General features: G+C 64.1%; 2 protein-coding genes across 5 annotated transcripts; one reads left to right on the top strand and one right to left on the bottom strand.

Moving 5' to 3' along the window:
- Positions 1 to 4: 4 nt before the first annotated feature.
- On the bottom strand, positions 5 to 10757 carry SP2 (Sp2 transcription factor). 4 transcript variants are annotated; one of them, XM_071577452.1, is made up of 7 exons: positions 10690 to 10757; positions 7822 to 7900; positions 5751 to 6734; positions 4753 to 5050; positions 2828 to 3002; positions 1968 to 2161; positions 5 to 844 (listed from the first exon to the last, which is right to left on the bottom strand). In XM_071577452.1, exons 2-7 carry the CDS (start codon positions 7882 to 7884, stop codon positions 744 to 746), a joined length of 1815 nt encoding a protein of 604 aa, XP_071433553.1. In that variant the 5' UTR covers positions 7885 to 7900; positions 10690 to 10757; the 3' UTR covers positions 5 to 743. The 4 variants fall into 4 exon arrangements, with proteins under 4 accessions (XP_071433553.1, XP_071433551.1, XP_071433549.1 ...); XM_071577450.1 differs by having other exon boundaries at positions 7822 to 7897; positions 10690 to 10756; XM_071577448.1 differs by lacking the exon at positions 10690 to 10757 and adding an exon at positions 9102 to 10389.
- An 8892-nt stretch (positions 10758 to 19649) lies between these two features.
- SP6 (Sp6 transcription factor) lies at positions 19650 to 25464 on the top strand. The gene is made up of 2 exons (XM_071577453.1): positions 19650 to 19838; positions 22752 to 25464. Exon 2 carries the CDS (start codon positions 22776 to 22778, stop codon positions 23874 to 23876), a length of 1101 nt encoding a protein of 366 aa, XP_071433554.1. The 5' UTR covers positions 19650 to 19838; positions 22752 to 22775; the 3' UTR covers positions 23877 to 25464.
- Positions 25465 to 25723: the final 259 nt, after the last annotated feature.

The following is a 25723-nucleotide window of genomic DNA, read 5'->3' as shown; positions in this document are numbered from 1 at the left end:
GCACTGGGTTTGCCTCTGGTGACTAAATTTATTTAGCAAGGAAAGCTCCTGGCTGTCTCCAGGTACAGTTCAAAAAACAGGAACAGATCCATCACATAATCCAGGGAAACACCCTCGGGCTGTTACAACTAAAAAATAAAGTGGACTTTGTTTAATTTAAAAGCTCCAAAGCAATATAATCTATGATACAATGTACACTATACACAGAGAGGGAGGGCACACGGGGCAGGGAAAGGGCACCGGGAAGTGCCAGGATTCAAAAGGAAAACGTTTCCACATTCTTGGGAATTAAAAGTTAAGAAAGAGAGAAAGAGAGAGGGAGGGAGAAAGAATAAAATTATGTTTTGGGAAAGAAACAGGAGGAGAAAAAGCGAGGGTGGGATGGGGAGGGTCTTAGAGAGGGATTAAATAGAGATTAGAAAAGCACTCATGATCCACAGGGTGGGAATCGGGAGCGTAAGGCAACGATCTCCATAGAAAAAGGGGACCTTCCAAAGGGGGGATATAGATATTTATAGCTATTTATAGACTTTAAATACAAAGTAGGAATGTGCTGTGGAGCCTCTCCCCTCCGTGCCCGGCTCCTGGGCCGCCCCCTGACCCTGGGGGTCCGCAGGGGGGGTGGCCCCTCACCCCTCTGGGGTGCAGGAGGGCAGGGGGGTGGCCCCGGGGGTCCCTCCCCGGGGCTCTGGAGTGCCCACGGGGCTGTCCGTGGCTGGGGGGTCTGGGGGCAGCTCCTGCCCCTACAAGTTCTTGGTGACCAGGTGGGTTTTGTAGTGCTTGTTCAGGTGGTCCGAGCGCATGAAGCGTTTCTGGCACTGGGCGCACTCGAACCTCTTGTCACCTGCGGGGAGAGGGGACACTCAGGGGTGGCACCTGCTGGTGGCACATGAGCCCAGCAGGGCTGTCCCTGCGCTCTCCTGAACCTGCCACGGTCAGGACAGTGGTGGCACCCCCAAGACAGGTCCCCCTTCATCCCCTTCCCACACCACCACCATCATCAGCACAACCCAAAGGCAGCAGAGACCCCCCAAAATCCTCCAGCCCCTCCCCAGTAATTCCAACCACATCATCCCAGTCCTACTGGTGGCTCCTGGGGTGGTGGTGACACCCCCAGGGCATGTCCCCCTTCATCCCCTCATTCCCTTCCCACAGCAGCTCCATCATCAGGACAACGCAAAAGCAGCAGAGACCCCCCAAAACCCTCAAGCCCCACCAATAACTCCACCCACAAGGACAACACAAGATGGGCTGGGGCAGGATTTGAGGGGTGTCCCAGGATGGCTGGGGCAGGATTTGAGGGGTGTCCCAGGGTGTTTGAGGCAGGATTTGAGGGGTGTCCCAGGATGGCTGGGGCAGGATTTGGGGGTGCCCCTCAATGCCTGGGGCAGGTCTGGGGGTGTCCCAGGATGCCTGGGGCAGGGTTTGGGGGTGCCCTGGGGCAGGGTTTGGGGGTGCCCCCCGATGCCTGGGGCAGGGTTTGGGGGTGCCCTGGGGCAGGTTTGGGGGTGCCCCCCGATGCCTGGGGCAGGGTTTGGGGGTGCCCTGGGGCAGGGTTTGGGGGTGCCCCCCAATGCCCGTGGCAGGGTTTGGGGGTGCCCTGGGGCAGGTTTGGGGGTGCCCCCCGATGCCTGGGGCAGGGTTTGGGGGTGCCCTGGGGCAGGTTTGGGGGTGCCCCGGGGCAGGATTTGGGGGTGCCCCCGATGCCCGTGGCAGGGTTTGGGGGTGCCCTGGGGTAGGATTTGGGGGTGCCCTGGGGCAGGTTTGGGGGTGCCCTGGGGCAGGGTTTGGGGGTGCCCTGGGGTAGGATTTGGGGGTGCCCTGGGGCAGGTTTGGGGGTGCCCTGGGGCAGGGTTTGGGGGTGCCTTGGGGCAGGTTTGGGGGTGCCCCGGGGCAGGGTTTGGGGTGCCCTGGGGCCGGTTTGGGGGTGCCCCAGGGCAGGGTTTGGGGTGCCCGGGCCCCCAGACCTGTGTGTGTCCGCGCGTGCCGCTGCAGCTCGTCGGAGCGCGTGAAGCGCTTCCCGCAGAACACCCAACTGCAGACGAAGGGCCTCTCCCCCGTGTGCAGCCGCACGTGCGCCCGCAGCAGCGACGTCTTCCGGAAGGTTCTGCCGCACTCCGGGATGTGGCAGATGTGCTTCTTCTTCCCTGGATCCCCCAGCCTGCAGAGGGACAGGTGGGGAGTGTCACAGTCCTGGACTCTCTGGCAAACTGTGTCTGGAACCACCAAAGCACCCCCTGCTCCCAAAAATGCCTCCTGAGTGGAGTTCAGGCTGTGATGGAGAACTGGAGATCAGATTGTTGTCTAATTATCTCAAGTCTGAGGAGAACTAAGCAAAGCTCATCCCACTGTCTGGAGAGCAAAACAAGACTTAAGCACTTTGTTTCTTCTTCTTCATTTCTTCTTCAATCTACCTGAGGAGCTTTGGCCTTTTTAATTCTGGAATAATGAACCCTGCAAAGCTCCCCTCTCCAGAGGAGGTGTCTGGAATCTCCTGAATTATATTAATCCACTGGATTCATGTTCTATGGGATCCCCATCACCGAGATGACCCACAGGATGCTGCAGGTTCCACAGTGGTGATACATTTTCTGCTTAATCTCCCTGTGCTCCTCTCTTTCTTCTCCCTGCACTCCTTTTTCCTATTTCTCTCTCTCTCTGCCTCACATTTACTGTCAGATAAAACCCACACCACTGACTTTGGCACATGGTCTCATTCCTTAATCCAGGCAGAGGCACTTCTAGTAACTTTAATAACCAGATCACAAGGCAGGGTGAGGCTCAGGGATGGGTGGCATTCCCATGGGATGCACCACTCCACACTCACCTCTTGTCCCCATCCTTGCAGTTGGGGCAGGTACAGGCCATCCTCCGCCTCTTCTCTCCAGGCTGGACCTCTCCAGACAGCGCCTGCTCCATCTGCAGCTGGATCTGGGTCGGGCTCAGCCCACTGATGGTCAGGTTGTTGCCAGACACATTCTGCACCGTCAGCTGCTGCTGGCCTGGGGAGGACAAGGGGGGTCAGGAGCCATCCACGCTCCTCCCACGGGTTCTGCCGAGCCCTCTGGAGCTGGATGGAGGGAGGACCCCCCACCAAGAGCACGGGACACCCCAAATCTTGTCCCCCCCACGCCAAATCTCATCCCCCCCAGCCCCACATGCAGCACTGCCACAGCTCCCCCTGGTAAGTCCCCTTTTTTCTGAATATACTGTGCGGTTTTTCAAAGTTTTCGGTTCGACCCTTCGGGGTGGGGAAATGGTTCAAAGAGGAAACAAAAAAGAAACTTTGAAAAAACGTGCAATATATTGAGCAAAAAAACGGGACTTACCCCAGACCCTTAAGGGTCGTTCCAGGCTCGGGCGCTCACGGAGGCGGCAGCACCCGGAGAGCCGGGACAGGGGCTGGAAAGAAGAAGATGGGATCAGCATCAGCAAGCTGGAATGCTGCTCCCAGGGCAGCAGGGAGGAGGAGGAGGAGGAGCAGGAGGAAGAGGAGGAGTGGGATTCAGCAGCAGAGCAGAGGGGTGATGGCAGAGAGGGAGGATGGAGGGCAGCACAGGCAGAGCGAAGGAATGCACTGGGAAGGAAGAGCAAAGCCAAGGGTTGGAGCAGCTCCCTGGCAGCACTGGAGGTGGGAATGTCCTTGCTGAACCCAGGCTGAGACCTGACTCGGCTCGTTGCACCTGTGGGCAGCCAGCAGGTCCTACCAGTCCCCTCCACATCTGCCCTTGGCATCTCCCTGGCGCTCCAGGCCGGCCCCACGTTCCAATTAAAAAATTAACCCCCCCCGAAAGTCAGTCCCGGGAGAACAGTGGCCAAGGTGGAGCAGGAAACCACAACAGGCTGAGTTTTCTGCTGACATGGGTTAAGCCAAGCAAGAAGGAACAGCTTCCCACTGCCAAACCGAGCCTGGGCTGCTGCTGGGACAGAAACCACAGCAAGGCAGCAGGTCTGGCTGGATTGGGAAGGAGATAAACCTCCTGCAGGCACAGCTCCCTCCCCTCGGCTCCCTGGGAAGGTTTGGTGGCAGCAGTGGGGACAGAGTGGCTGCAGGGATGTGACTGTCCTGCAATCAGGCACTGAGGGGCACCAGGGCTGTCTGTGGCTCATGTCTGGCTGGGTTTGGCTTAAGGAAGATCCCAGGAGGTGAGTTCACTCCCTGGGAATGGTGATCCCTTGCTATGGAAGTTGAAGCACAGAGCTGTGTGTGTGAATGTGCCTCTCCTGGTTCAGCTGTTGGAGTGCAAACCAGCAGCCATCACTCCCAGCAGGTGCAGGGAGATGTCCCAGCACTGGGATTGGGATTTGGCAGCCTGATCCATGGCAGGGGCAGCTGCAGGAGGGACAACCACACCTTGTCCCATTGCCTGGTTGGGTCCCAGCCCTCTGGAAAAACAGACCTCAAAAAAAAGACACCTCAAGGACCTGGGAACAGCTCAGTGTCTTCTGTGCAGAGCTCAGGAGGGGATGGAGCTGGGCTGGGCTCTGAGAAGCCTCAGATGTTTCCTGCAGCTCGGCAGGAAGTCTGTGCTGCCCACCAGGATGGGCTTGGAACCACCCAAAATCCATGCCAGGAAACACTCCTGGAGCCATGGGAGCTACAGGAGCCACTGACACTGCACAGCAACATCCAGCCTTGGGGCACGAGGGATCTCATCCAACCCACCTCTCCAGAGGCTCAGGGCGCTGCCCATACCCCTCTGTGCCCCTGCCCATCCTTCCCAGCCCACAGCAGGGCAGAGCCCAGCCCACCTCCGGTGTTGGTGATGGTGACAGGCACGCCCTGGACCTGCACGCCGTTGATGTTGATGGTCTGCACGGCCTGGGCAGCTGCCGCCAGCTGTGCCGCGCTCAGGCCCAGGATGCCGCCGGCGGGCGCGATCTTGGGCAGGGGGCGCTCCTTGCGAGGGGCCGCCCTCCTGCCCCCGCCAGGGCCGGGGCTGCGGGACACGGGGCTGCTGCAGGACGACCCCGACGGAGCCACGGCCACGGCGGAGGCCTCCTGGAGCACCACTGTCTGCAGCTCACCAGAGGGCGTTTTGAAGTAGACCTGAGGGGAGGAGAGGAGTGGGATGAGATGGGAGCACTGGGAATGGTTGCCCTTCCCACACACCCCAGCAATCATGGATGGTTTGGGGTGGAAAGGGACCTTAAAGCTCATCCAGTCCCACCCACACCTGCCCAGGTTGCTGCAAGTCCCATCCCACCTGGCTTTGGACACTTCCAGGGATGGGGCAGCCACAGTTTCTCTGGGCAAACTGTGCCAGAGCCTGCCTACCCTCACAGGGAAGTAAATCTGGGCCTGCCATGAGCCATGGACGGGCATCTCAAGACCCTTTGTGTGCCTCCTGGAGAAAGGTCCTGGCTTTGGCCCTGCAGTCTGGATTTCAAAGGCCACACCAAAGTCACAGATCCACAGGCTGAGAGCCCCCTCCCACCTCCCTCCATCTCCCAGGAGCTGCCAAGCAGGATGGCTCACCCCAGCCTGGGGCTCAGGAGAGGTTTCAAGGACACTGAGCTCCTCCAGCTCCTATAAAAGCAGGTGGCCAGAATGGGAGACCCCCTAAATCCCTGCAGAGGGAATGGCTGTGCTCCCAACCCTCCTTAGACAACAGAGAACCCACACAGCAATGCCTAAACCAGTTGCTAATTTGGGCAGGTTTGGTGGCTCACAAAACCCTTCAGCTCCTAAACCCCTTGGCAACACTGAGAGGAGAAAAAACAAGCAGAGACCCTTCCAGAGGTGGTACCTGGGTAGGAGTGGGCTCTGCTGCCTGGATCTGGAAGTTCTGGGAGGATTTCTGAGGGACGGTGGGGAGCGTGGCGGAGGCGGCCTGGACCACACGCAGGGCCTGCTGAGGGATCTGCACCACCTGGGGCTCAGCCTTGGGCTGCACCACCTGCACCTGCTGCACCACGGCGGGCTGGCCCGTGCCAGGGCTCTGCACAATCAGCAGGTTGTTCCCTGCCTGGATGATGTTCTCTGCTGTTGTCTCGATCAGCACCGTCTCCACCTGCTCGGCCACGGCCACGGCGGTGGGTTGGGCAGGAGACATGGCTTTTTTCCGAGGTTTTTTGCCAGGTTTGGAAGGGCTGTCCGTGAGGATCTGGGCCTGGGTGCCCTGCTCGGGGCTCACCAGGTTGTTGCTGGCCAAGGTGAGGGTGACGTTGCCACTGCTGGGCAACTTGACCACACTGCCCGTGCCCTGCGCCGGCGACGCGCCCGCTTTCTGCGCCGGGGCCGGTTTGATGGGCACGGGCTTGTGAGAGGAGGAGGAGGAGGAGGAGGACGAGGACGAGGATGATGAAGAAGGGGTGAGGATGGCTTGGTTGGTGCCCGGGATGATCTGGATCTGGTTGGTGACGTTGGGCTGCACCTGGATGGCCTGTGCCGCCGCGGGCTGGAGCTGTGGCACCGCCTGGTACTGGATGCTGGAGGAGGAGCGGGAGCCCTTGCTGATGACGGTCGGGTTCTGGATGGCGAGATAGAGCTGCCCCCCCGGGTAGGAGGTGCCCACCTGGGAGCCCTGGATCTGGAAGAGGTTCCCTTTGGATGAGAGGATGCCAATGCTGTTCTTGCTGGAGCCCAGGGGCAGCGGGGCGGGTTTGATGGGCACCAGTTTGCGCGGCGTGGGCTGCGGTGGGGCCGGGGGGGTCGCGGCGGCTTCCACGGCAGGAGGGCCGATCTTGCTACATGTGGCTGCCAGGAGGGCGAGGGGAGAGGGCTGGGAGTCCTGGGGAGCAGAGAAACAGGGAAGTCAGAGAGGGAGGGATGTGCCAAACACCTGGAGAGCGAGTCCAGTCCACGCTGAGACACCCCTCATTAAGGAAGTGCTTAATTACCTTTAGCCAGACCTCGTCACACCTCAAGCCATCAGGATGGCCTTTAAATCACATCCCTGTGTCCCCACAACCACTACAGAGCTCTGGATATCCAGGAAGCCTGGTGGGATTTATCCCAATCCCACCCCCTGGAGCGTCACAGGCAGCCTGAATTCCAAGACCACCTTGTGGTATTGACCTGAGAGATCCTTAAGGGAAACACAACGTGGAGAGGAGGAACAACACTCTGGGAGAGCTGGTGTTGGGATTGGGAACAGGAATTGAATCCACACTCTGGGAGAGCTGGTGTTGGGAATAAGCATTGAATCCACACTCTGGAAGAGCTGGTGTTGGGACTGGGAACAGGAACTGAACCAACACTGGGAGAGCTGGTGTTGGGACTGGGAACAGGAACTGAATCCACACTCTGGAAGAGCTGGTGGTGGGATTGGGAACAGGAACTGAATCCACACTCTGGGAGAGCTGGTGGTGAGATTGGGAACAGGAACTGAATCCACACTCTGGGAGAGCTGGTGTTGGGATTGGGAACAGGAACTGAATCCACACTCTGGGAGAGCTGGTGTTGGGATTGGGAACAGGAACTGAATCCACACTCTGAAGAGCTGGTGGTGGGATTGGGAACAGGAACTGAATCCACACTCTGGGAGAGCTGGTGTTGGGATTGGGAACAGGAACTGAATCCACACTCTGGGAGAGCTGGTGTTGGGAATAAGCACTGAATCCACACTCTGAAGAGCTGGTGGTGGGATTGGGAACAGGAACTGAACCAACACTCTGGGAGAACTGGTGTTGGGAATAAGCATTGAATCCACACTCTGAAGAGCTGGTGTTGGGATTGGGAACAAGCACCAAACAGCCCCCCAGCCTGTGCTGCCACCAGCCCTCCCCCTGACAGCCACAGTGGCTCTGCCCCTGCTCCTCCTGCATCCCAGGACTCCCCCCGTGTGCCCGGGGCTGGGGAGGGGGCCCTGCACTCACCTGGGCGGCGGAGGCGGCCGGCTGCAGGTACTCACTGGGGCTGACGGCAGCAGTCGCAGCCATGCTGTCCCTGGAGCTGCTGGGAGAGAGCAGAGGGATGAGCCCAATCCCATGGGATTCTCCTGGTATCCCCCTGCACCCCCCAAACTGCCCCACACCTCCTGAGGGGGGGTCACAAAGGGGGTACAGAAATTCATCCCTTCTCCCCACACTCTGTTTGCCACCAAAGGCAATTCCCAGGGAGCATTCCCAGCTCTCCCTCATTTTCCTGGGTGAGGGCGACAGGGACACAACATCCAACCTTGGAAAGGACAACCAGGACCTTTCTGGAAGCAGCAAAAAGGGAAAACAGGGATGTTCCTTCATTCTGGAGCTGGCACAGCGCAGGGGCCACGTCGTTGCCCCATGGAAGGGCTGGATGTCACCCCTTAAACCAGGAGAAATTCCTCCAGGAAAAGGAGGAGCAGCCACAGCTCTTCCAAAACCACAGGAGGGACCCCCTGGCTCCCACCACATCCCTGGCATATCCCAGGAAATGCTTCTCCTCCTTGGGAATGTGGAGCCTTTCACCAGAATGATCTGGACCAGCCCCAGCTCCAGGGCTCCTCTCCAGGTTTTTCCACAGCACATAAATCCCTGGAAAAAGGCAGGTTGGAGTCCCCTGGAATGGCATGGGAATTGGGGATGAGCAGCCACATTCCTTGGCAAAGGGCATCCATTCCCTTGGAGATGATGGCACTGGTGGCTGGTGCCCAGCGCTGGCCTGGGATGAAAGGGAATGTTCCTCCTGGAATGCTGGGAGCTTTCCTCCCAGAAAACAGGGAATTTGTGGGGCTGCACCCTCCCTTCCAGCAGGATTAGGGAAGAGCTGAGGATTAACAGCCCTGACTACCAACCAGAGGCACATCCCAGGAGATCCCATTATCCCAGACAAATAAATAGGGATAATGACCCAGGGAGAAGCTGCGGATCCAGCACCATCCCCACCCCACTCACATCAGAGTCTGGGGAACCAGAGGCCCCTAAAATCCATGGAAAACTCAGCAATTCCAAAAAAACCAAACCCTCGGGATTATGGATCCAAGCAGGGTCACCGGGAAAACCCAAATCCAAGAGGAGCAACTCCCTTTGTCAGGGAAAAAGGAGCACTCAAAGCCCCAACAAGAGCTCAAGCACCTGTGGATTGACATCCCAACAGCAGGAAATCCACAAAACCTGGGAATAATCCAGCTGGGATTTGGGGAGGGGTTGGTTTAAATCCTGTTCTGGCTCCCACACACCGGGACAGGGTGGGATTCCAGGATTCCAGCCATTTGCCAACATCCAGAGGTTGGTTTTGTTTGGAAATTCCCGGGTGTTGTGAGGAGGGGCAGGAGGAGAAGCAGCTGGAATTGAGGGAGCTGGGATGGCTGGGATGGCTCCACATCCATGGAAAGGCTTTGAGTGGGATCAGCTGGATCGTGGGGCACCCCCAAAGCCAGGACAGCCCCCCTGGAAACATCCAGAGGCATCAGGCCGTGTTTTCCCGAGGGGCTGAGCCCCAGGAATCCCAGGAATCCGGGATAACGCCGGGCCCTTGTGCCCCTGTGGCACCCCCGGGGCAGGGACGGGCCCCCTGGCACTGCCAGGGCACAGATCCCACCACGGGAATGAATCCCACCAGGAATGAATCCCAAGGAATTGAATCCCACCAGGAATGAATCCCAAGGAAATGAATCCCACCAGGAATGAATCCCAAGGAATTGAATCCCACCAGGAGAACATTCCCAAATCCCACCACTGGAATGAATCCCGGAGAACCTGCCCAAATCCCACCACGGGAACAAATCCCACCAGGAATGAATCCCAAGGAAATGAATCCCACCAGGAATGAATCCCAAGGAATTGAATCCCAGCAGGAGAACCTGCCCAAATCCCACCACGGGAACAAATCCCACCAGGAATGAATCCCAAGGAATTGAATCCCACCAGGAGAACATTCCCAAATCCCACCACTGGAATGAATCCCAGCAGGAGAACCTGCCCAAATCCCACCAGGAATGAATCCCAAGGAAATTAAACCCACCAGGAAAACCTGCCCAAATCCCACCATTGGAATGAATCCCACCAGGAATGAATCCCAAGGAAATGAATCCCACCAGGAGAACCTTCCCAAATCCCACCAGGGGAACGAATCCCACCAAAGAAACTTCCTCAAATTCCACCATGGGAATGAATCCCACCAGGAATGAATCCCAAGGAATTGAATCCCACCAGGAAAACCTGCCCAAATCCCACCAGGAATGAATCCCAAGGAATTGAATCCCACCAGGAAAACCTGCCCAAATCCCACCAGGAATGAATCCCAAGGAAATGAATCCCACCAGGAGAACATTCCCAAATCCCACCATGGGAATGAATCCCAGCAGGAGAAGCTGCCCAAATCCCACCATGGGAATGAATCCCACCAGGAGAACCTGCCCAAATCCCACCACGAGAACGAATCCCGCAAGGAATGAATCCCAAGGGAATGAATCCCACCAGGAGAGCATTCCCAAATCCCACCATGGGAAGGAATCCCCCCCTAACCCAGACCTGACCCCCATCCCGGGCACCCCCGGCCCGGGGACCCCCACACTGACCCCCCCACCCCGGAGCGGCCCTGAGTGACCCCCCAGACCCTCCGGGCCCCCCTCGCCGGCCCCTCCGGGCGGTCCCCGGGGAGGCGGGTCCGAAGGGCCGGGCCCGCCCCCGACCGGGCCCCGGCGCCGGAAGCGCGGCGGGCGGTGCGGGCGGTGCGGGCGGGCGGTGCGGGGAGGCCGGGGGTGACCGCCCGGCCCCGCCGCCCCGGGCCCCGCCACCCCCGGGCCCCGCTCGTCCCGCACTGACCGGGCGGGGCGGCGGCGGCTCCGACCCGCTCACGGCGCCATCTTCCTCCGCCGGGCACCGCCCTGCGCGCCCCGCCCCGCGCCGGCCTCGGAGCCAATCCCCGCCCGGCTTACCGCCGCTCTGGCCAATCGGCGGCGAGACGGATGGTGGCCGACCAATCAGTCGCGGGGTTGAAGTTGATTGGCAGCTCTGCCGAGCAATGGGGAGAGTGATGGAGGGACGGCTCCGCCAATGGGCGCGGAGCTCCGCGGTGACGGACAGACGAGAGAGCCCAATGGAAGGGCAGATCTTTGATTGACAGCACTCTCAGCCAATAGGCGTTAACCCGCCCATGCCCATCCGCTGTTTGATTGACAGGCCGAGTTGGGGGGACGACCCGCCCAAAATACGCCTCTCGATTGGCCGAGGGCATTTGATTGACATGCATATAAACCAATGAGAGATGCGAAGCTGCCGATTTGCGCTTGTGATTGGTGGAGAGCGGGACGAGGGGCGGGCCTGAGTAGTTCAGGCCTGATGACGTCAGTGGGGTCGTGGGGAGTCCCGGGGATCCCCCGGGGGGGCTCCAGGACCCCCCTCGCCCTCCAAGGCCGGTCCTCGGGACCCCCCAGACCCCTCCGGCCATCACTGACCCCTCGGGACCCCCCAGACCCCTCCGGCCATCACTGACCCCTCGGGACACCCCCAGACCCCTCCGGCCATCACTGACCCCTCGGGACCCCCCAGACCCCTCCGGCCATCGCTGACCCCGCTGGACCCCCCAGACCCCTCCGGCCATCACTGACCCCTCGGAACCCCCTAGGCCCCCCTAGGGCGGTCTGTGAGGAGGATCTGGGGGGGACCCCAACTTGGTGTCGCCCCACAGTGGCTCCTGAAGGACCCCAACTCCCCCCGGTGGGGTCGCAGGAGGGGTTTGGGGTCCCCTCCAGGGATCAGGGTGCTCAGAGAGGGTGGGGGGTCCCCAGACACAGAATTGGGGTGATGGAGAGTGTTGGGGTCCCTCCGGACCCCCCGGGAGGGTTCAGGTGCTCAGAGGGGATCGGGGTCCCCTCACAAGGATTTGGGTTTGGGGTTAAGGGGGTTTGGGGGTCGTTGGGGTGCTCAGTCCCCTTGTAGGGCTGGGGGTCCCCCCACCCACCCCACAACCCTCCAGAGGGTCCCCAACTCACCCCACGACCCTCCAGGGGGTCCCCCACCCACCCACTATTCTCCAGAGGGTTCCCCCACCCACCCTACGACCCTCCAGAGGGTCCCCCCACCCACTCACCACTCTCCAGAGGGTCCCCCACTCACCCCACGACCCTCCAGAGGGTCCCCACGACCCTCCAGAGGGTACCTCACCCACCCACCACTCTCCAGAGGGTCCCCCACTCACCCCACGACACTCCAGAGGGTCCCCCCACCCACCATTCTCCAGAGGGTCCCCCCACTCACCTCACGACCCTCCAGGGGGTCCCCCACCCACCCACCACTCTCCAGAGGGTCCCCCCACGACACTCCAGAGGGTCCCCACGACCCTCCAGGGGGTCCCCCACCCACCCCAACATTCTCCAGAGGGTCCCCCACTCACCCCACGACCCTCCAGGGACTTCCCCACCCACCATTCTCCAGAGGGTCCCCACGACCCTCCAGGGGGTCCCCCACCCACCCCACCACTCTCCAGGGGGTCCCCCACTCACCTCACGACCCTCCAGAGGGTCCCCACGACCCTCCAGGGGCTTCCCCACCCACCCACCATTCTCCAGAGGGTCCCTCACCCACCCCACGCCACCCCCTTTGCCCCCTGCCCCGGTGCCAGCCCTGCCAGCCCGGGGGTGCCCAGCTGGCTCCAGCCCCCACGGGACCAGCAGCTCCCACTGGAGCCAAATAATTGCCCGGTGCTTTGTTGTGCCGTGTCTGTGGCCGCGGGGCCTCCCATTTGTGGGAACCTGCTGTGGCGAGAGCGCCTCCCTTTAATTACCGCCCTCCCTGCCCGCGCTCCGCTTACTCACCGCCTGGCACCGGCGCCCCGACCCCCGCCCCGACCCCCCCAGACCCACCCGGGGGGTGCTGGGGACGGGCAGACACCCCCTCACACCCGGCTGTCCGTCCTGGTGGGGGTGGGATGCCAGTCCCGGGGGGTGGGAGGCACCCATGGACCCCCCCAGGGGTTGGGTGCAGCTCCAGCCAAGCTCGTAAAAGCCACGGGAAGGATGTGACGGTGTCGCTGTGTCCGTGACACCGGGGACGTGTGGGATGTGGCCCCGCACCCCGAATCTCACCTCGCACCCCGGAGCGGGACCCCAGCGCTGCCAGGGGACACCCCAGGTGGCACTGCCACCCTCCAAGGAGGGCACCCCGTTGTGGGGACCCCACGAGCTCAGCCCAGGCTACAAGGGGACACCTCCGTGTGTCCCCGCCCCCAGCACATCCCGGTGTCCCTGTCCCCAGTTCAGCCATGAGTTGTCCTTGATGTGACTGATGTCCCACCCCCAGTGCAGCCCAGTGTGTCTGTCCCCATCCCTGATCCATCTCTGCATCCCCATTCCTGCTCCATCCATGTTCCTGAGCCCAGTGTCCCCTCTGTGGTGCAGCCCAGTGTCCCTGTCCCCATCCCTGATCCATCCCTGCATCCCCATTCCCTCTGCATCCACATTCCCCATCCCCTCTGCATCCGTGTGTCCCATTCCCAGGGCAGCCACGTCCCCATGTCCCCAGCCCAGCCCAATGTCCCCTCCCTGATGCAGCTCGGTGCCCTTATTCCATCCCTGATCCATCCCCACCTTCCCATTCCTGCTCCATCCATGTTCCCGAGCCCAGTGTTCAGTCTGTGGTGCAGCTGAGTGTCCCTGTCCCATCCTGATCCATCCCCACATCCACATCCTCATTCCCCATCCCCACTGAATCCATCCCCGCATCCCCATTCCCTCTCCATCCATGTCCCCAGTGCAGCCCAGTGTCCCCTCCCTGGTACAGCTGCATGTCCCTGTCCCCATCCCTGGTCCATCCCCACATCCCCATTCCCCATCCCCACTGGATCCATCCCCGCATCCCCATTCCCTCTCCATCCATGTTCCCCAGCCCAGTGTCCCCTCCCTCGTGCAGATGAGTGTCCCTGTCCCCATCCTGATCCATCCCCACATCCCCATTCCCGCTCCATCCCTGTCCCCAGCCCAGTGTCCCCTCCCTGATGCAGCTACTTGTCCTTATCCCATCCTGATCCATCCCCACCTCCCCATTCCCACTCCATCCATGTTCCCCAGCCCAGTGTCCCCTCCCTGATGCAGATGAGTGTCCCTGTTCCCATCCCTGATCCATCCCCATATCCCCATTCCCCATGCCCACTGAATCCATCCCCACATCCTCATTCCCCATTCCCACTGAATCCATCCCCACATTCCCATTCCTGCTCCATCCATGTTCCCAAGCCCAGTGTCCCCTCCCTGGTGCAGCTGCGTGTCCCTGTCCCCATCCCTGATCCATCCCCATTCCTGCTCCATCCATGTCCCCAGCCCAGCCCGGTGTCCCCTCCCTGATGCAGCTGCGTGTCCTTGTCCCCATCCCTGATCCATTCCCACATCCCAGTTCCCCATCCCCACTGGATCCGTTCCCACCTCGCTATTCCTGCTCCATCCACGTGCCCCAGCCCAGTGTCCCCTTCCTGGTGCAGCTGCATGTCCCTGTCCCTATCCCCGATCCATTCCCACATTCCCATTCCTGCTCCATCCATGTTCCCAAGCCCAGTGTCCAGTCTGTGGTGCAGCTGCGTGTCCCTGTCCCCATCCCCAATCCATCCCCACATCCCCATTCCCCATCCCCACTGGATCAGTCCCCACCTCCCCATTCCCCATCCCCACTGGATCCATCCCCACATCCCCATTCCCCATCCCCACTGGATCCGTCCCCACCTCCCCATTCCCGCTCCATCCACGTGCCCCATTCCCGGGAAGGCGCTGCCGGGCGCTCCGCACCCCGTGCCAGGCAGGTTTCCCCACGTCGTGACTGACAGCCGGGCAGGCTGGGAGCAGATACGGCAGAGAGATTAACACGGGACTAATTAAAACTCCAATTAAAATTCCCATTTAACCCTCCGCCGAGCCGCCAGCCCCGTCGCTGCGTCGCAGAGTTCGAGTCCCGACAGCAATTCCTGCTCCCGGTGAGGAAACGCTCCCTCGGGGCACGCCGTGACCCGGCACGCACTGCGGGCAGGGGAATCCCGTCGCGATAATCCCGATAGGAATCTCTGCCAGGCAGGCAGGTGCCCTTGTCCTCGGGGAGCAGGAGGGCAGCCCCGTGCCAGCCATTCCCTGGGGCACGACAGCTGGCACGGGGATGAGTCCTTGTCCCCATCATGGCACAGCTTGGGGACAGGGATAGGATCGTGTCCCACCGTGTACTGGGAGCACCCCAGTGAGAGTGTGACACCCCCGTGGGGACTGTGACACCCCCGTGGGGACTGTGACCACTCCGTGGGGACTGTGACACCCCCGTGGGGACTGTGACCACTCTATGGGGACTGTGACCACTCTGTGGGGACTGTGACACCCCTGTGGGGACTGTGACACCCCCGTGGGGACTGTGACACCCCCGTGGGGACTGTGACCACTCTATGGGGACTGTGACACCCCCGTGGGGACTGTGCCCACTCTGTGGGGACTGTGACCACTCCGTGGGGACTGTGACCACCCCATGGGGACTGTGCCCACTCTGTGGGGACTGTGACCACTCCGTGGGGACTGTGACCACCCTGCAGGGGCTGTGAAACCCCTGTGGGGCTGTGACACCCCCATGGGAACTGTGACCCCTCTGTGGGGACTGTGACCACCCCGCGGGTGCTGTGAAACTCCTGCTGGGCTGTGACACCCCCGTGGGGGCTGTGACACCTTCATGGGGACTGTGATCCTTCCATGGGGACTGTGACACCCCCGTGGGAACCGTGACCATCCCAATGGGGCTGTGACACCCCCGTGGGAACTGTGATCTCTTCACGGGGCTGTGACACTCTAATAGGAACTGTGACACCCCCATGGGGACTGTGACCACCCAGTGCCACCACCATCCCTGACCCACTTGGCATCATCCCCACCGTGCCCCCCCCAACAGTCTCGGGGTTCCCGCCAGCACCCCGGGGGGTCCAACGTCACCCCAGCGTCACCCCCTGGGGACTGTCTGGGTGTGGGGCCCCCCTAAAACCTCCGGGGAGGATCTGGGTGTCTCTCCCTGTCTCAGGCCCCGCAGCCACCCCCGGGGGTGTCCCCTCGGGATGGGGCGACCCAGACGGCGCAGCCCTGTGGCACCCGCCGCAGACCCCCCCGGGGAGCCCCCCGGGGCGCCCCGAGATCGGCACCCACATGTGTGGGTGGGTGCACAGGGACGTGCTCACACGCACGTGGCTGTGCTCACACGCGGGGCACGGGGCGGCGCGGGGGTCCCACACGGGGCAGTGCGGGGGTCCCACACGTGGGCACACGCGTGGATGTGACACCCCCACCCTCTGCAGGGACATTCCCCGGCCCCGCTACCCTCCACCCCCCACCAATCTGTTTTATGGCAGAGCAGGAAATTGCCGCCCTTTCCGGAGCCGGGAGCGTTTGAAGTGCTCGGCCCCAGGGCTGGGAGGGGGCTTGGAAGTCCCTCTGTCCCCCAACATCCCCCTGGGGCCTGAGGGGACATCCCTGCTCTTCCATCTCTCCATCCTCTGCTCCTGGGGTGACCACGAGGTGACTCTCCCCCTTTCTCCCCCCATCCCTCTCTCCCTCCGTCCTTCCATCTCTTTATCTCTCCCTCCGTCCTTCCATCTCTTTATCTCTCCCTCCATCCTTCCCTTCATCCCCCACTCCTATTTCCCCTGGGGACAGGGGTGTCCCCAACTCCCCGTGCTGTAGGGCTGTGCCCACAGTCCCATCTTGCCCCTGTCTCCTGCCAGCTCTTCCCATCCCTTCCCACTCCTGGGGAAGAGCGAGGGCCCTGTGCCCCCTCCCTGGGGCAGGACCAGGCTGTGCCCTCTCCCTGGGGCAGGACCAGGCTGTGCCCTCTCCCTGGGGCAGGACCGAGCTGTGCCCCCTCCCTGGGGCAGGACCAGGCTGTGCCCCCCTCCCTCGGGCAGGACCGAGCTGTGCCCCCTCCCTGGGGCAGGACCGAGCTGTGCCCCCCTCCCTGGGGCAGGACCAGGCTGTGCCCCCTCCCTGGGGCAGGACCAGGCTGTGCCCCCTCCCTGGGACAGGACCAGGCTGTGCCCTCTCCCTGGGGCAGGACCGAGCTGTGCCCCCCCTCCCTGGGGCAGGACCAGGCTGTGCCCAGCTCTGGGGGCAGCTCTGGGGGTTTGGAGGTCGCTGTTGCCTCGTGCCCACCCGCACACAGGGTCCTGCTGCATTTTTGGGGAGCACCGACCCCTCCTGTGCCCACCCTGGCTCTGGGCATGACCCAGAACCCCCCAGTTACCCCTCGGTTCCCTTTTCTCTGGAGCAGCTGGAGCAGCTCCTGCTGCCTGATCACTCGGAGGGATTGGAGGCATTTGCCTCTTGCCTTATAATTTATGCAAATGAGCTCAGTAATTAGCTGTAATTTCAAGGCACGGCTCAGGGTTTCAGACACTCGGTGGCGAGGAGATGCCCCCTGGAATGCTCCAGCATCGCTGCAATTCCCTGCCTATTTGTGGTCCCAGCTGGGGCTCCAGCTCTGCTCAGGGGGTTCCAGGAGCACCCCCAGAGTTCTGTCACCCCAAATCCTGGTCCTTCTGGTCCCCACGGTCCCCACAGCCCTGTGGCACTGCCCCATCCAGCCACAGGATCTCAGCCCTGGACACATCCCAGAATCTCCTGCCTCCCCCCCCAGTCCAGGAGTGGTGTTTGGGATGGATCTGGAGGGTCCTGGGTGGGCTTTGGGGTCTGGTGTCAGTGGAATGAGGGGGTCAGGGCCTTCCCAGGTCCTTGTCCCTGTCCCTTGTCCCCATGGAGAGGAGCCATACTGGGAACAGCTGGGATAGGAGCCAGGGCATCCAGCAGCTTGTATCCTTGGCCAGGGTCACGTCTCCTTCCCACCACACCAGTCACTGCAGCACTGGGGAGACTGGGAGGACACCCTGAAGGGAAGGGACGTGGGACGTGCCAGATGTGCACGATGCACAGGGAAAGGAACGTTGTTCCTGGTGGCTGTGGGGAAACTGGACACTGGGACAGCATTCCCACCATGGAATCTCTGCTTCCTGTGGGGGCACAGTGGGGCTGGGGACTGGGATGGGGCTGGGGAATGGAGTTGGGGCTGGGGATTGGGCCATCCCCATCCCAGTGTCCCCATCCTGCCACCCTCATTCCAGTGTCCCCATTACAAGGTTCCCATTCCGATGTCCCCATCCCCAGGTCCCCATCCCAGGGTTCCCACCCCAGTGTCCCCATCCCGAGGTCCCTATCCCAGGGTTCCCATCCTGAGGTCCCCATCCCAGGGTTCCCACTGCAGTGTCCCCATTCTGGTGTCCCCATTCCAGGGTTCCCACTGCAGTGTCACCATCCTGGTGTCCTCATCCCGAGGTCCCCATCCCAGGTTCCCATCCCAGGGTTCCCACCCCAGTGTCCCCATCCTGGTGTCCACATCCCAGGGTTCTCATCCCGAGGTCCCCATCCCAGGGTTCCCATCCCAAGGTCCCCATCCTGGTGTTCCCATCCCGAGGTCCCCATCCTGGTGTCCCCATCCCGAGGTCCCCATCCCGGTGTCCCCATCCCGAGGTCCCCATCCCAGGGTTCCCATCCCGAGGTCCCCATCCTGGTGTCCCCATCCCGAGGTCCCCATCCCGGGGTTCCCACCCCAGTGTCCCCATCCCAGCTCCTGGCCAAGCCAAGCCAAGCCAAACCGTGGGGCCACGCTCACCCCACAGGCAGCCGCGTTTTGGTGGCGGCGGCGGCGGCGGAGCCGTCCCTGGGATGATGAAAACCAGGAGAGTTTTCCCCGGGGCGAAGGAGTTCCCTGCACCCTCCGCCCGGCCGGGCGCTTGGCAGGCTCGCCGGGAGCTCTGGGCTCCCACGCGCCGGGATCGCGGCGCTGCCGGCCCAGTCCTGGCTCTGGAGAGGCACCAGCACCCTTTCCCATGGAATTCGGGGCAGGATGGGCTTCCACCGAGGGTCCCCACGCGGCTGTGGCCGCCACCAGCCAGGCCCAGGGGTGCTGGCCGTGGAAATGGGGACACGACACGCCGGTGATTAAGTGGCTCCACCGGCCGTGGTGTTGTCACCCGGTTTCTCCCTCTCGGCAGCCTCGGGGGGGACACGGGGGACAGGGAGGGTTGGGCACCCATAGCTGAGCTGGGACAGATCACCCAGAACCTCCTGGACCCTTTCTGGCTTCCTCAAAGCAATCTGGGTCGTGGTGGGTCCTGCCATGATCTCACCACTCCCTCCTGCTGCGGGTCCAGTTCTGGCCCCAAAACTCATTCCTTGTGTCTGTCCTGTCCTGTTTATCCCGTGGCACAGGGTTGAGCTGCAACGTGGGGCACTGAGCCCCCCATGGGGGGCACAGGTGACATCCCTGGGGGCAGGAGCAGGTGGTCACCTTTGTGTGACACCCCCAAAGTGGGGAGACAGACTGAGGGTGCCCAGGAGGGGTGGCAGGAGAGGGTGGTCACCTCTGTGAGCCACCCCCGGCTGGGGGGACAGCTGTGGAGGACCTGGGGGAACTGGCAGGAGAAGAGCAGCCACCTGTGTGTCACCAACACGCGAGGGGGGGACAGCTGGGGCGCCTGGACGGGCGGACGGGACAGGAGGGGCGCCCGGGGGTCCCCGTGGGGGTGGCAGGAGGAGGCGGCCACGGGCGCGGGAGGGAGGCGGTTGTTTCTTTCTTCTTTAATTACCCCCCTGTTTGCGGTGTCTGCTTCGAACTTCCCGTCCCCTCCCTCCGCTTTCATCCGCCGGATCCTGGGACCGGAGCCGGCTCCTGTCAAGCGGCGGGGCTGGGGCTCTGCCTCCAAGGGTTAAAATCACCGGGGCCGGGGGTGGAGCTGGGCGGGGGGGCGGAGGGAAGAGCCGGCGGCCGGGCTGGGACCCGGCCATTCCTGCTCGCCCGGCCCAGTGGGTGCCCCGTCCCTGGGGAGCCGCGCGGGTCCCTCGGGGTCCCCTGGCGAAGCAGCGCCCACGCCACGCCGATGACGACGGACCCGCCGGGACCTCGCTGCCGCTAGACCCGTACGTACCCCCGGTGCTGCCGGGCGCGGGGACCCCCGACGGGACCTCCGCGAAGGTCCCGGGGACGCGGGTGCCCTGACCGACGGCTGCGAGCGGGCTGTGGCGGCCCCGCCGCCCGCTCCGGTCCAGGCAGGTCTCTGCTCGCCACCCCGCCGCGTCCAGTGGCCACCGAGCCCCGCGGCTCCCGACCCCGCCGCCTCCCGGGTCACCCCGCTGCGACGGCCCCTCCAATTCACAGCGTGACGCCCCTTCCCGCGGGACCAAGACCCCCTCCCGTGGAATGGAATCCCCCTCCCGTGGGTCTGAGCCCCCCTCCTGTGGGGCTGAGCCCCGCTGCCGTGTGGCCGAGCCCGCCGCCGCCGCAGGGACCCCGCGCTGGTGCCGAGCCCTGGTGGGTGGGCTGGACAGGCTGGACCCCTCGGTGCCCCCGGTGCACCCCCGTTTCCCCCCGAAAAATCCCGGGGACTTTCGCTGCGGCTCCGGGGCTCGTTGCTGCGGGCTGGACAGAGCGAACCCCGAACCCTCGGCATCCCCCCAAACCCACGGCATCCCCGCGACCCCGAGGTATCCCCCCGGACCCCGCAGCATCCCCCCGGACCGGCGGCATCCTCCCAAACCCACGGCACGCCCCTAAACCCACGGCCCCCGCAGCCGCCCCCGTGCCAGCCGTCGGGGCTGCCGGTGCTGGGGGCAGCGGCGCCCGCCCGGCCCCGCCGCGGGGCGAGGCACCGGCGGGGCTGGAGACGGGCCGGGCCGCCTGTGCCCAGCCCGGGCCGTGACTCACGGGACGCTTCACCCGCCGCTGCCTCAGTTTCCCTGCGGTGAAATGGCCAGCGCGTCGTCGTCGGGCCCCGCCAGGGAGGGAGGGAGGGAGGGAGGGAGGACGCTGGCGGCCGCTGGGGATTTTTGTCATCGTTCCCGGGTGGAAAAATGTCCTGGGAGGCTCCGTGTGTAGCTGAGGCAGGCCCAGCGCTCCCCCTCCCTCACCCATTCCAGTTGTGGTCCTCGTTCCCTGGTTTTGGAGCTGGGAGGAGTGTGGAGATGGTGGCGTTGGTGCGACCGGTCGGGGTGGGGCTGCACTGGGGGGCTTGGTGGGACCCCCAAGCCGAGGGGGACGGTTGGGTTTGGGAACACCAGGAGAGCTGTGGTGTGGCTGTGCTGGATCTGTGTTGGTTGGGACCTCCCTGGGACCCCACGGAGGGTTCATTCTCCTCCCATCAGAACTGGGGGGCTCAGGGATGTCCCTGTCAGGTCCCCTCAATCCCCTTCCAGCTGCCACCCCAAAGCCCCGTGATGGGCCCTCACCGTGGGGGTTTTGTGGGTTTGACCCCAATTTTACACCTATGGAGATCAGGGAGGTCGAGGGGCTCAGGACCCCTCTGGGGACCACTGTGGGTGGAAGTGGGGACCCTTTTGGTGCCAGCCCTCTCCTGCTGACACCCTGAGGAGGCAGGGATGGTCCCCAGGGTTGGGGTAGGCAAAGCTGAGCTCCAGCTGGGGAGCAGGACCCCAAAACCTGTTCAGGCTGCCACCCCAGGGGGCTCATCCCAGCACCAGCTCGAGGCTGAGCCCCCAAAAGTGTCGGTAGCACAGACAGAGATTGGTTCTGCCAAGGGGATTTAGGGACCCCCCCAAAGGCAGGGGAAAATGTGTCCCCACACAGCTGGGGGGTCCTGTGGGCAGCCTCCCTGCCCCAAATTCAGTGCTGGAGATCAAGGAGCTCTGGGGCCCCTTTGTTCAGGGGATCACCCCAAAGCTTTCAGCACCCCCCAAGTGTCTTCCTGAGGGTCTGTCCCTGTCCCACACGGGCTGGGGGTGGTGGAGAGCAGGGGGGAACAGGGTGAGGGGGTGGGCTGGGAGAAGGAGATGGTGCCAGGAGGTTTTCCAGGTGGGAGGTTTTTCAGGGAGGGGGGCTCACCCGGCGCCGGTGGGAAGTCGGGGGGCGGGAGGTGGTGGCGGCAGGTGGATTTCGACACCGGGGTGGGGCCCGTCCCCAGTGGGGTTTGCACAGCTCGGGCTGAGTCACGGCGGCCCTGCCGGGGAGGCAGCGCTGCCCGGGGGTCTGGGGGTGCAGCTGGTGCCCCAGGGGTGCAGGCAGTGCCCCGGGGGTCTGGGGGTGCAGCTGGTGCCCCAGGGGTGCAGGCAGTGCCCCGGGGGTCTGGGGGTGCAGCTGGTGCCCCAGGGGTGCAGGCAGTGCCCCGGGGGTCTGGGGGTGCAGCCGGTGCCCTGGGGCTCTGGGGGTGCAGTCGGTGCCCCGGGGGTCCAAGGCAGCCCAGAGCCTGCCTTCAAAGGGCTGCCACGGGTCAGGCCCAGGGCTCCGCTGCCTCATCCCGCTGCCAGCCAGCCTGGGGGTGCAGCCCCTCCCCCAAAAAATGCCTGGGGGCTTTCAGCCAGTCCCTTGGCCTGGGGCAGGAGCAGCGTTATGGGGAGATGGTTTCCCAGCCTGGCTGAGAGGCAGGAGAGCCCAGGTGGCTCTGTGGGTGCCGTGTCCCCCTGTGGGTGCCATGTCCCCACGTGGACACCACACACGTCCCCTTGGGGACCCCGGGCATGTTGGGGGACACGGTCTGGGGGGTGACAAGGCAGATGCTGGCGGTTTCCTTGGATTTTGGAATTAGGCACTGACCCCTCTGGGTCACAGATGTGACCCACCAGCACCAGGAGCTGGCACAGGGTCCGTAGTGGGGTCAGGCGTTAAGGGATGCCCCCCCCCCCCAAACCGGTGCCATCATCCTGGTGTCACACCGGGCTGCAGAGCAGCGAAACCCCCTTGGTTTGGTGACCCCCAAACCGCGGGTCGTCTGCGATGGGCACTGGAGGCGCTGCCAGTGCGGGCAGGGGCGGGAGGGGCTGCAGGATGTGCCACCCCCCGTCCTGTTCTCACAGATCCTCTCCCCCTCCTTGGCCCCGCAGGTCTGTGTGCGCCGCCGCCCCGCAATGCTGACGGCGGTCTGCGGCTCCCTGGGATCCCAGCCCTCGGACGCGCCCCGCGCCTCCCCGACCCACCTGGACCTGCAGCCGCTCCAGCCCTTCCAGCCCCACGGCCCCGCCGCGCCGGGCGCCCCCGATTTCGCCTCCCCGCTGCCTCCCCCGGAGCTGCCGCTGCCCGTCCCGGACGACTCCGCCTTCGCCACCCCCGGCACCTACGAGCCCCATGGCCCCCCGAGGTTAGAGCTGCCCCCCGACGGCCCCGCCGCCCCCGGAGCCTACGCCAAGCTGCTGCCGGCGCCCCCGGACATGGCGCATCCCTACGAGCCCTGGTTTCGGCCGCCCCACCCCGGAGCCCCCGGTGAGGAGGGGGGAGTCAACTGGTGGGACCTCCACGCCGGAGCCAGCTGGATGGATCTGCCCCCTGGGCAGGGCGGGGGGCTGCAGGTGCCCGCGCACCCCGGGCTGCCGCCGGCCCTGGGGGGGTACAGCGGGGGGGAGCACCAGCTCTGCGCCCCCCCAGCCCACCTGCTGCCGCCACCAGCGCAGCATCTCCTGGCAGCGGAGGGGGCGAAGGCGCTGGAGGGTCCCCCGGAGCCCCGTGGGCCGGAGGCGGAGGGCGGGGGGCGCCCCAAAGGTGCCCGGCGGGCTGTGCCGAGGGGCGGGGGGCAGGCGGCGTGTCGCTGCCCCAACTGCCAGGAGGCGGAGAGGGGGGGGCCCTGCCCCGAGGGCGTGAAGCGCAAGCACCTGCACAACTGCCACATCCCCGGCTGCGGGAAGGCGTACGCCAAGACCTCCCACCTGAAAGCCCACCTGCGCTGGCACAGCGGCGACCGGCCCTTCGTGTGCAACTGGCTCTTCTGCGGCAAACGCTTCACCCGCTCCGACGAGCTCCAGAGGCACCTCCAGACCCACACCGGAGCCAAGAAGTTCGCCTGCCCCGTCTGCGGCCGCGTCTTCATGCGTAGCGACCACCTGGGCAAGCACATGAAGACGCACGACGGGGGCAAAGACGGGGGCGAACCCGAGGGGAAGGGCGCAGGGGACCCGTCGGCCGCCAAGGGAGGCAAGAGGGAGTCGGAGGGGGGGAACGCAGCCCCCACAAACTGAGCCGCTGAGCCCCGGCGGGGGCACGGCTGGAGGTGGGGAGGACCCCGGGGCCGGTCTCCGAAGGGTTTTTGGGTGGGTGGTGGGCGCAGGGCTGGCACCTTGTGCTGGGGGCGGTGGCGAGGAAGGGGACAAGGCTGGTGGCACTGCCCCGGCCCCCGCTGCGGCGTTTGGGGAGCGCCGGAGCCGGAGCTGCCCCGCGGCGGTTTCACTTGTCCCGCTCCCGCTCTCCCGCCCCGGTTCCCCCCATCCTCCCCCGGCTTCCCAAATCTTTTTTCGGGAGGCTGCTGGCAGGCGGCGGGGCTGTTTGGGAGGAACATCAATGGGAGCCGAAGGAGCAGGCGCTGCCCGGGCACGTCCAGCCCAAAGGGGAGGAAGGAGAAGGAGAAAGGGAGAGAGGAGAAACCCGGGAAGCCTCCGCTCAGGGAGGGCGGCCACAGCCCCCCGACCCCTCCCCAAGGTCCCCCCCAAGCTGCGACGCTCCGGGCTCAGCCCCCCACGTATCAGCTCCGTTTGCTGATCACCCACGAGTTTTTGGCATGTGGTGGGACACGTCGGGGGGCGTGGGCTGCCATCACCCCCCGCCCCAGCTGGGGATGCTGGGCTGGTGGAAGCCGCCCACCCCTCGGAGCCCCGCTTTGGCCGGGAGCTTGAGGATGTGAAGCCCTTTTTTTGGCCGGAATCGAGGCTAAAATGGGGAAAACCCCCAAACAAACCAAGTCCTGCGTGAATGTGAGCCGCGGGGCGCTCGGGGGGCTGCGGGGGCCGCAGGAGCACGGCGGGGCGGTTGCCCAAGCGCACACCTGCAGCTTTCCCACACCCACCGCCGCAGCCCCGGGCGGGAAGCACCGGGGCGGCCGCGGGCCTGGGAGAGCCGGGGCGGCCACATTCCTCCGGCCCGGCCCGGCCGCGCTGCCCCGCGACCCCCGCCTCGTCCCCCGGCACCGCGGGGTATCCCCCGCCCCGCGACCCCCGCCTCGCCCCCAGGCACTGCGGGGCATCCCCTGCCTCGCCCCCGGCACTGCGGGGCATCCCCCGCCCCGCGACCCCCGCCTCGCCCCCCGGCACTGCGGGGCATCCCCCGCCCCGGGCAAGCTGCCTGTCCCCCCCACTTGCCGTCCCTCTCTGGGGATCGTGGCCATCCCCCTGGATGTGCTGCAGGTCCCTCGTGGACCCCACACCCCACACCCCAGGGGGTCCCCGCTGTCCCCCCGTGCATGCTGCCTGTCCCCCCGTGGCCCCGTAGCCATCCCTGCCCGGGGTCCCACATCTCCAGGGAACCTCTGCCTGGCCCCCCATGCATGCTGCCTGTCCCCCCAGGGGCCCCAGGGCTGTCCCTTCCAGGGTCCCTGTATATCCCGGTGGGGCATCCCCCAGCAGGAACCCCATATTTTTCCTCCCCTGGGGTCGACCCCCTGTTCCTGGGGGACCCCATGTCTGTCCTGCACCCCTGGCTGGGGGTCCATGAAACTCGGTTTTTAGACCTTTGGGGTCTTACACCCCGAATTTGGCAGAACCCCTTGGACACAGAAGGAGACGCTGAACTGGGACCTGGGGGGGGTGCTGGGGTGGGGTGGGAGGGGGTTCACTGGCTGCTCGAGGCACCCGGGGGTCCCCCCGGCTCTGCCCCCCAGCCAACACCAGTTCACACCAGTTGGGAATCTGGGGAGGGGGGGAAATTTTGGGGAGTTGATCTCCTGGGGGCTCTGGGGGGGGCCATGTTGGGGGCTGCCCGGGCTTGGAGCACCCTGAGGTCTGGGGGGAAGGGGTAGAGGTGAAGTCGAGTGGGGTCCGTGCCCAGAGGGCGCCCCAAGACCTTCGGTTTTGATTGTTTTATTATTAATTATTAT

This window comes from Pithys albifrons, chromosome 25 (genome assembly GCF_047495875.1).
Source record: "Pithys albifrons albifrons isolate INPA30051 chromosome 25, PitAlb_v1, whole genome shotgun sequence".
In the NCBI taxonomy this organism is placed as follows: Eukaryota; Metazoa; Chordata; class Aves; order Passeriformes; family Thamnophilidae; genus Pithys; species Pithys albifrons.
Note: the sequence above shows the minus strand (reverse complement) of the source record. Positions and strands in the feature narration are given on the sequence as shown.

What these genes read in the sequence shown, in the direction of transcription:
- SP6 (XM_071577453.1), top strand. Translation starts at nt 22,776, where the DNA reads ATGCTGACGGCGGTCTGCGGCTCCCTGGGATCCCAGCCCTCGGACGCG.
- SP2 (XM_071577448.1), bottom strand. Translation starts at nt 9,322, where the DNA reads ATGTTTCCAGGGGGGCTGTCCTGGCTTTGGGGGTGCCCCACGATCCAG. An exon ending in CAGAGCCCACTCCTACCCAG is followed by an intron (nt 5,051 to 5,750) that starts GTACCACCTCTG and finishes TCCTCCCCTCAG; the next exon opens with GTCTACTTCAAAACGCCCTC. An exon ending in CACCATCACCAACACCGGAG is followed by an intron (nt 3,003 to 4,752) that starts GTGGGCTGGGCT and finishes TGTCCTCCCCAG; the next exon opens with GCCAGCAGCAGCTGACGGTG.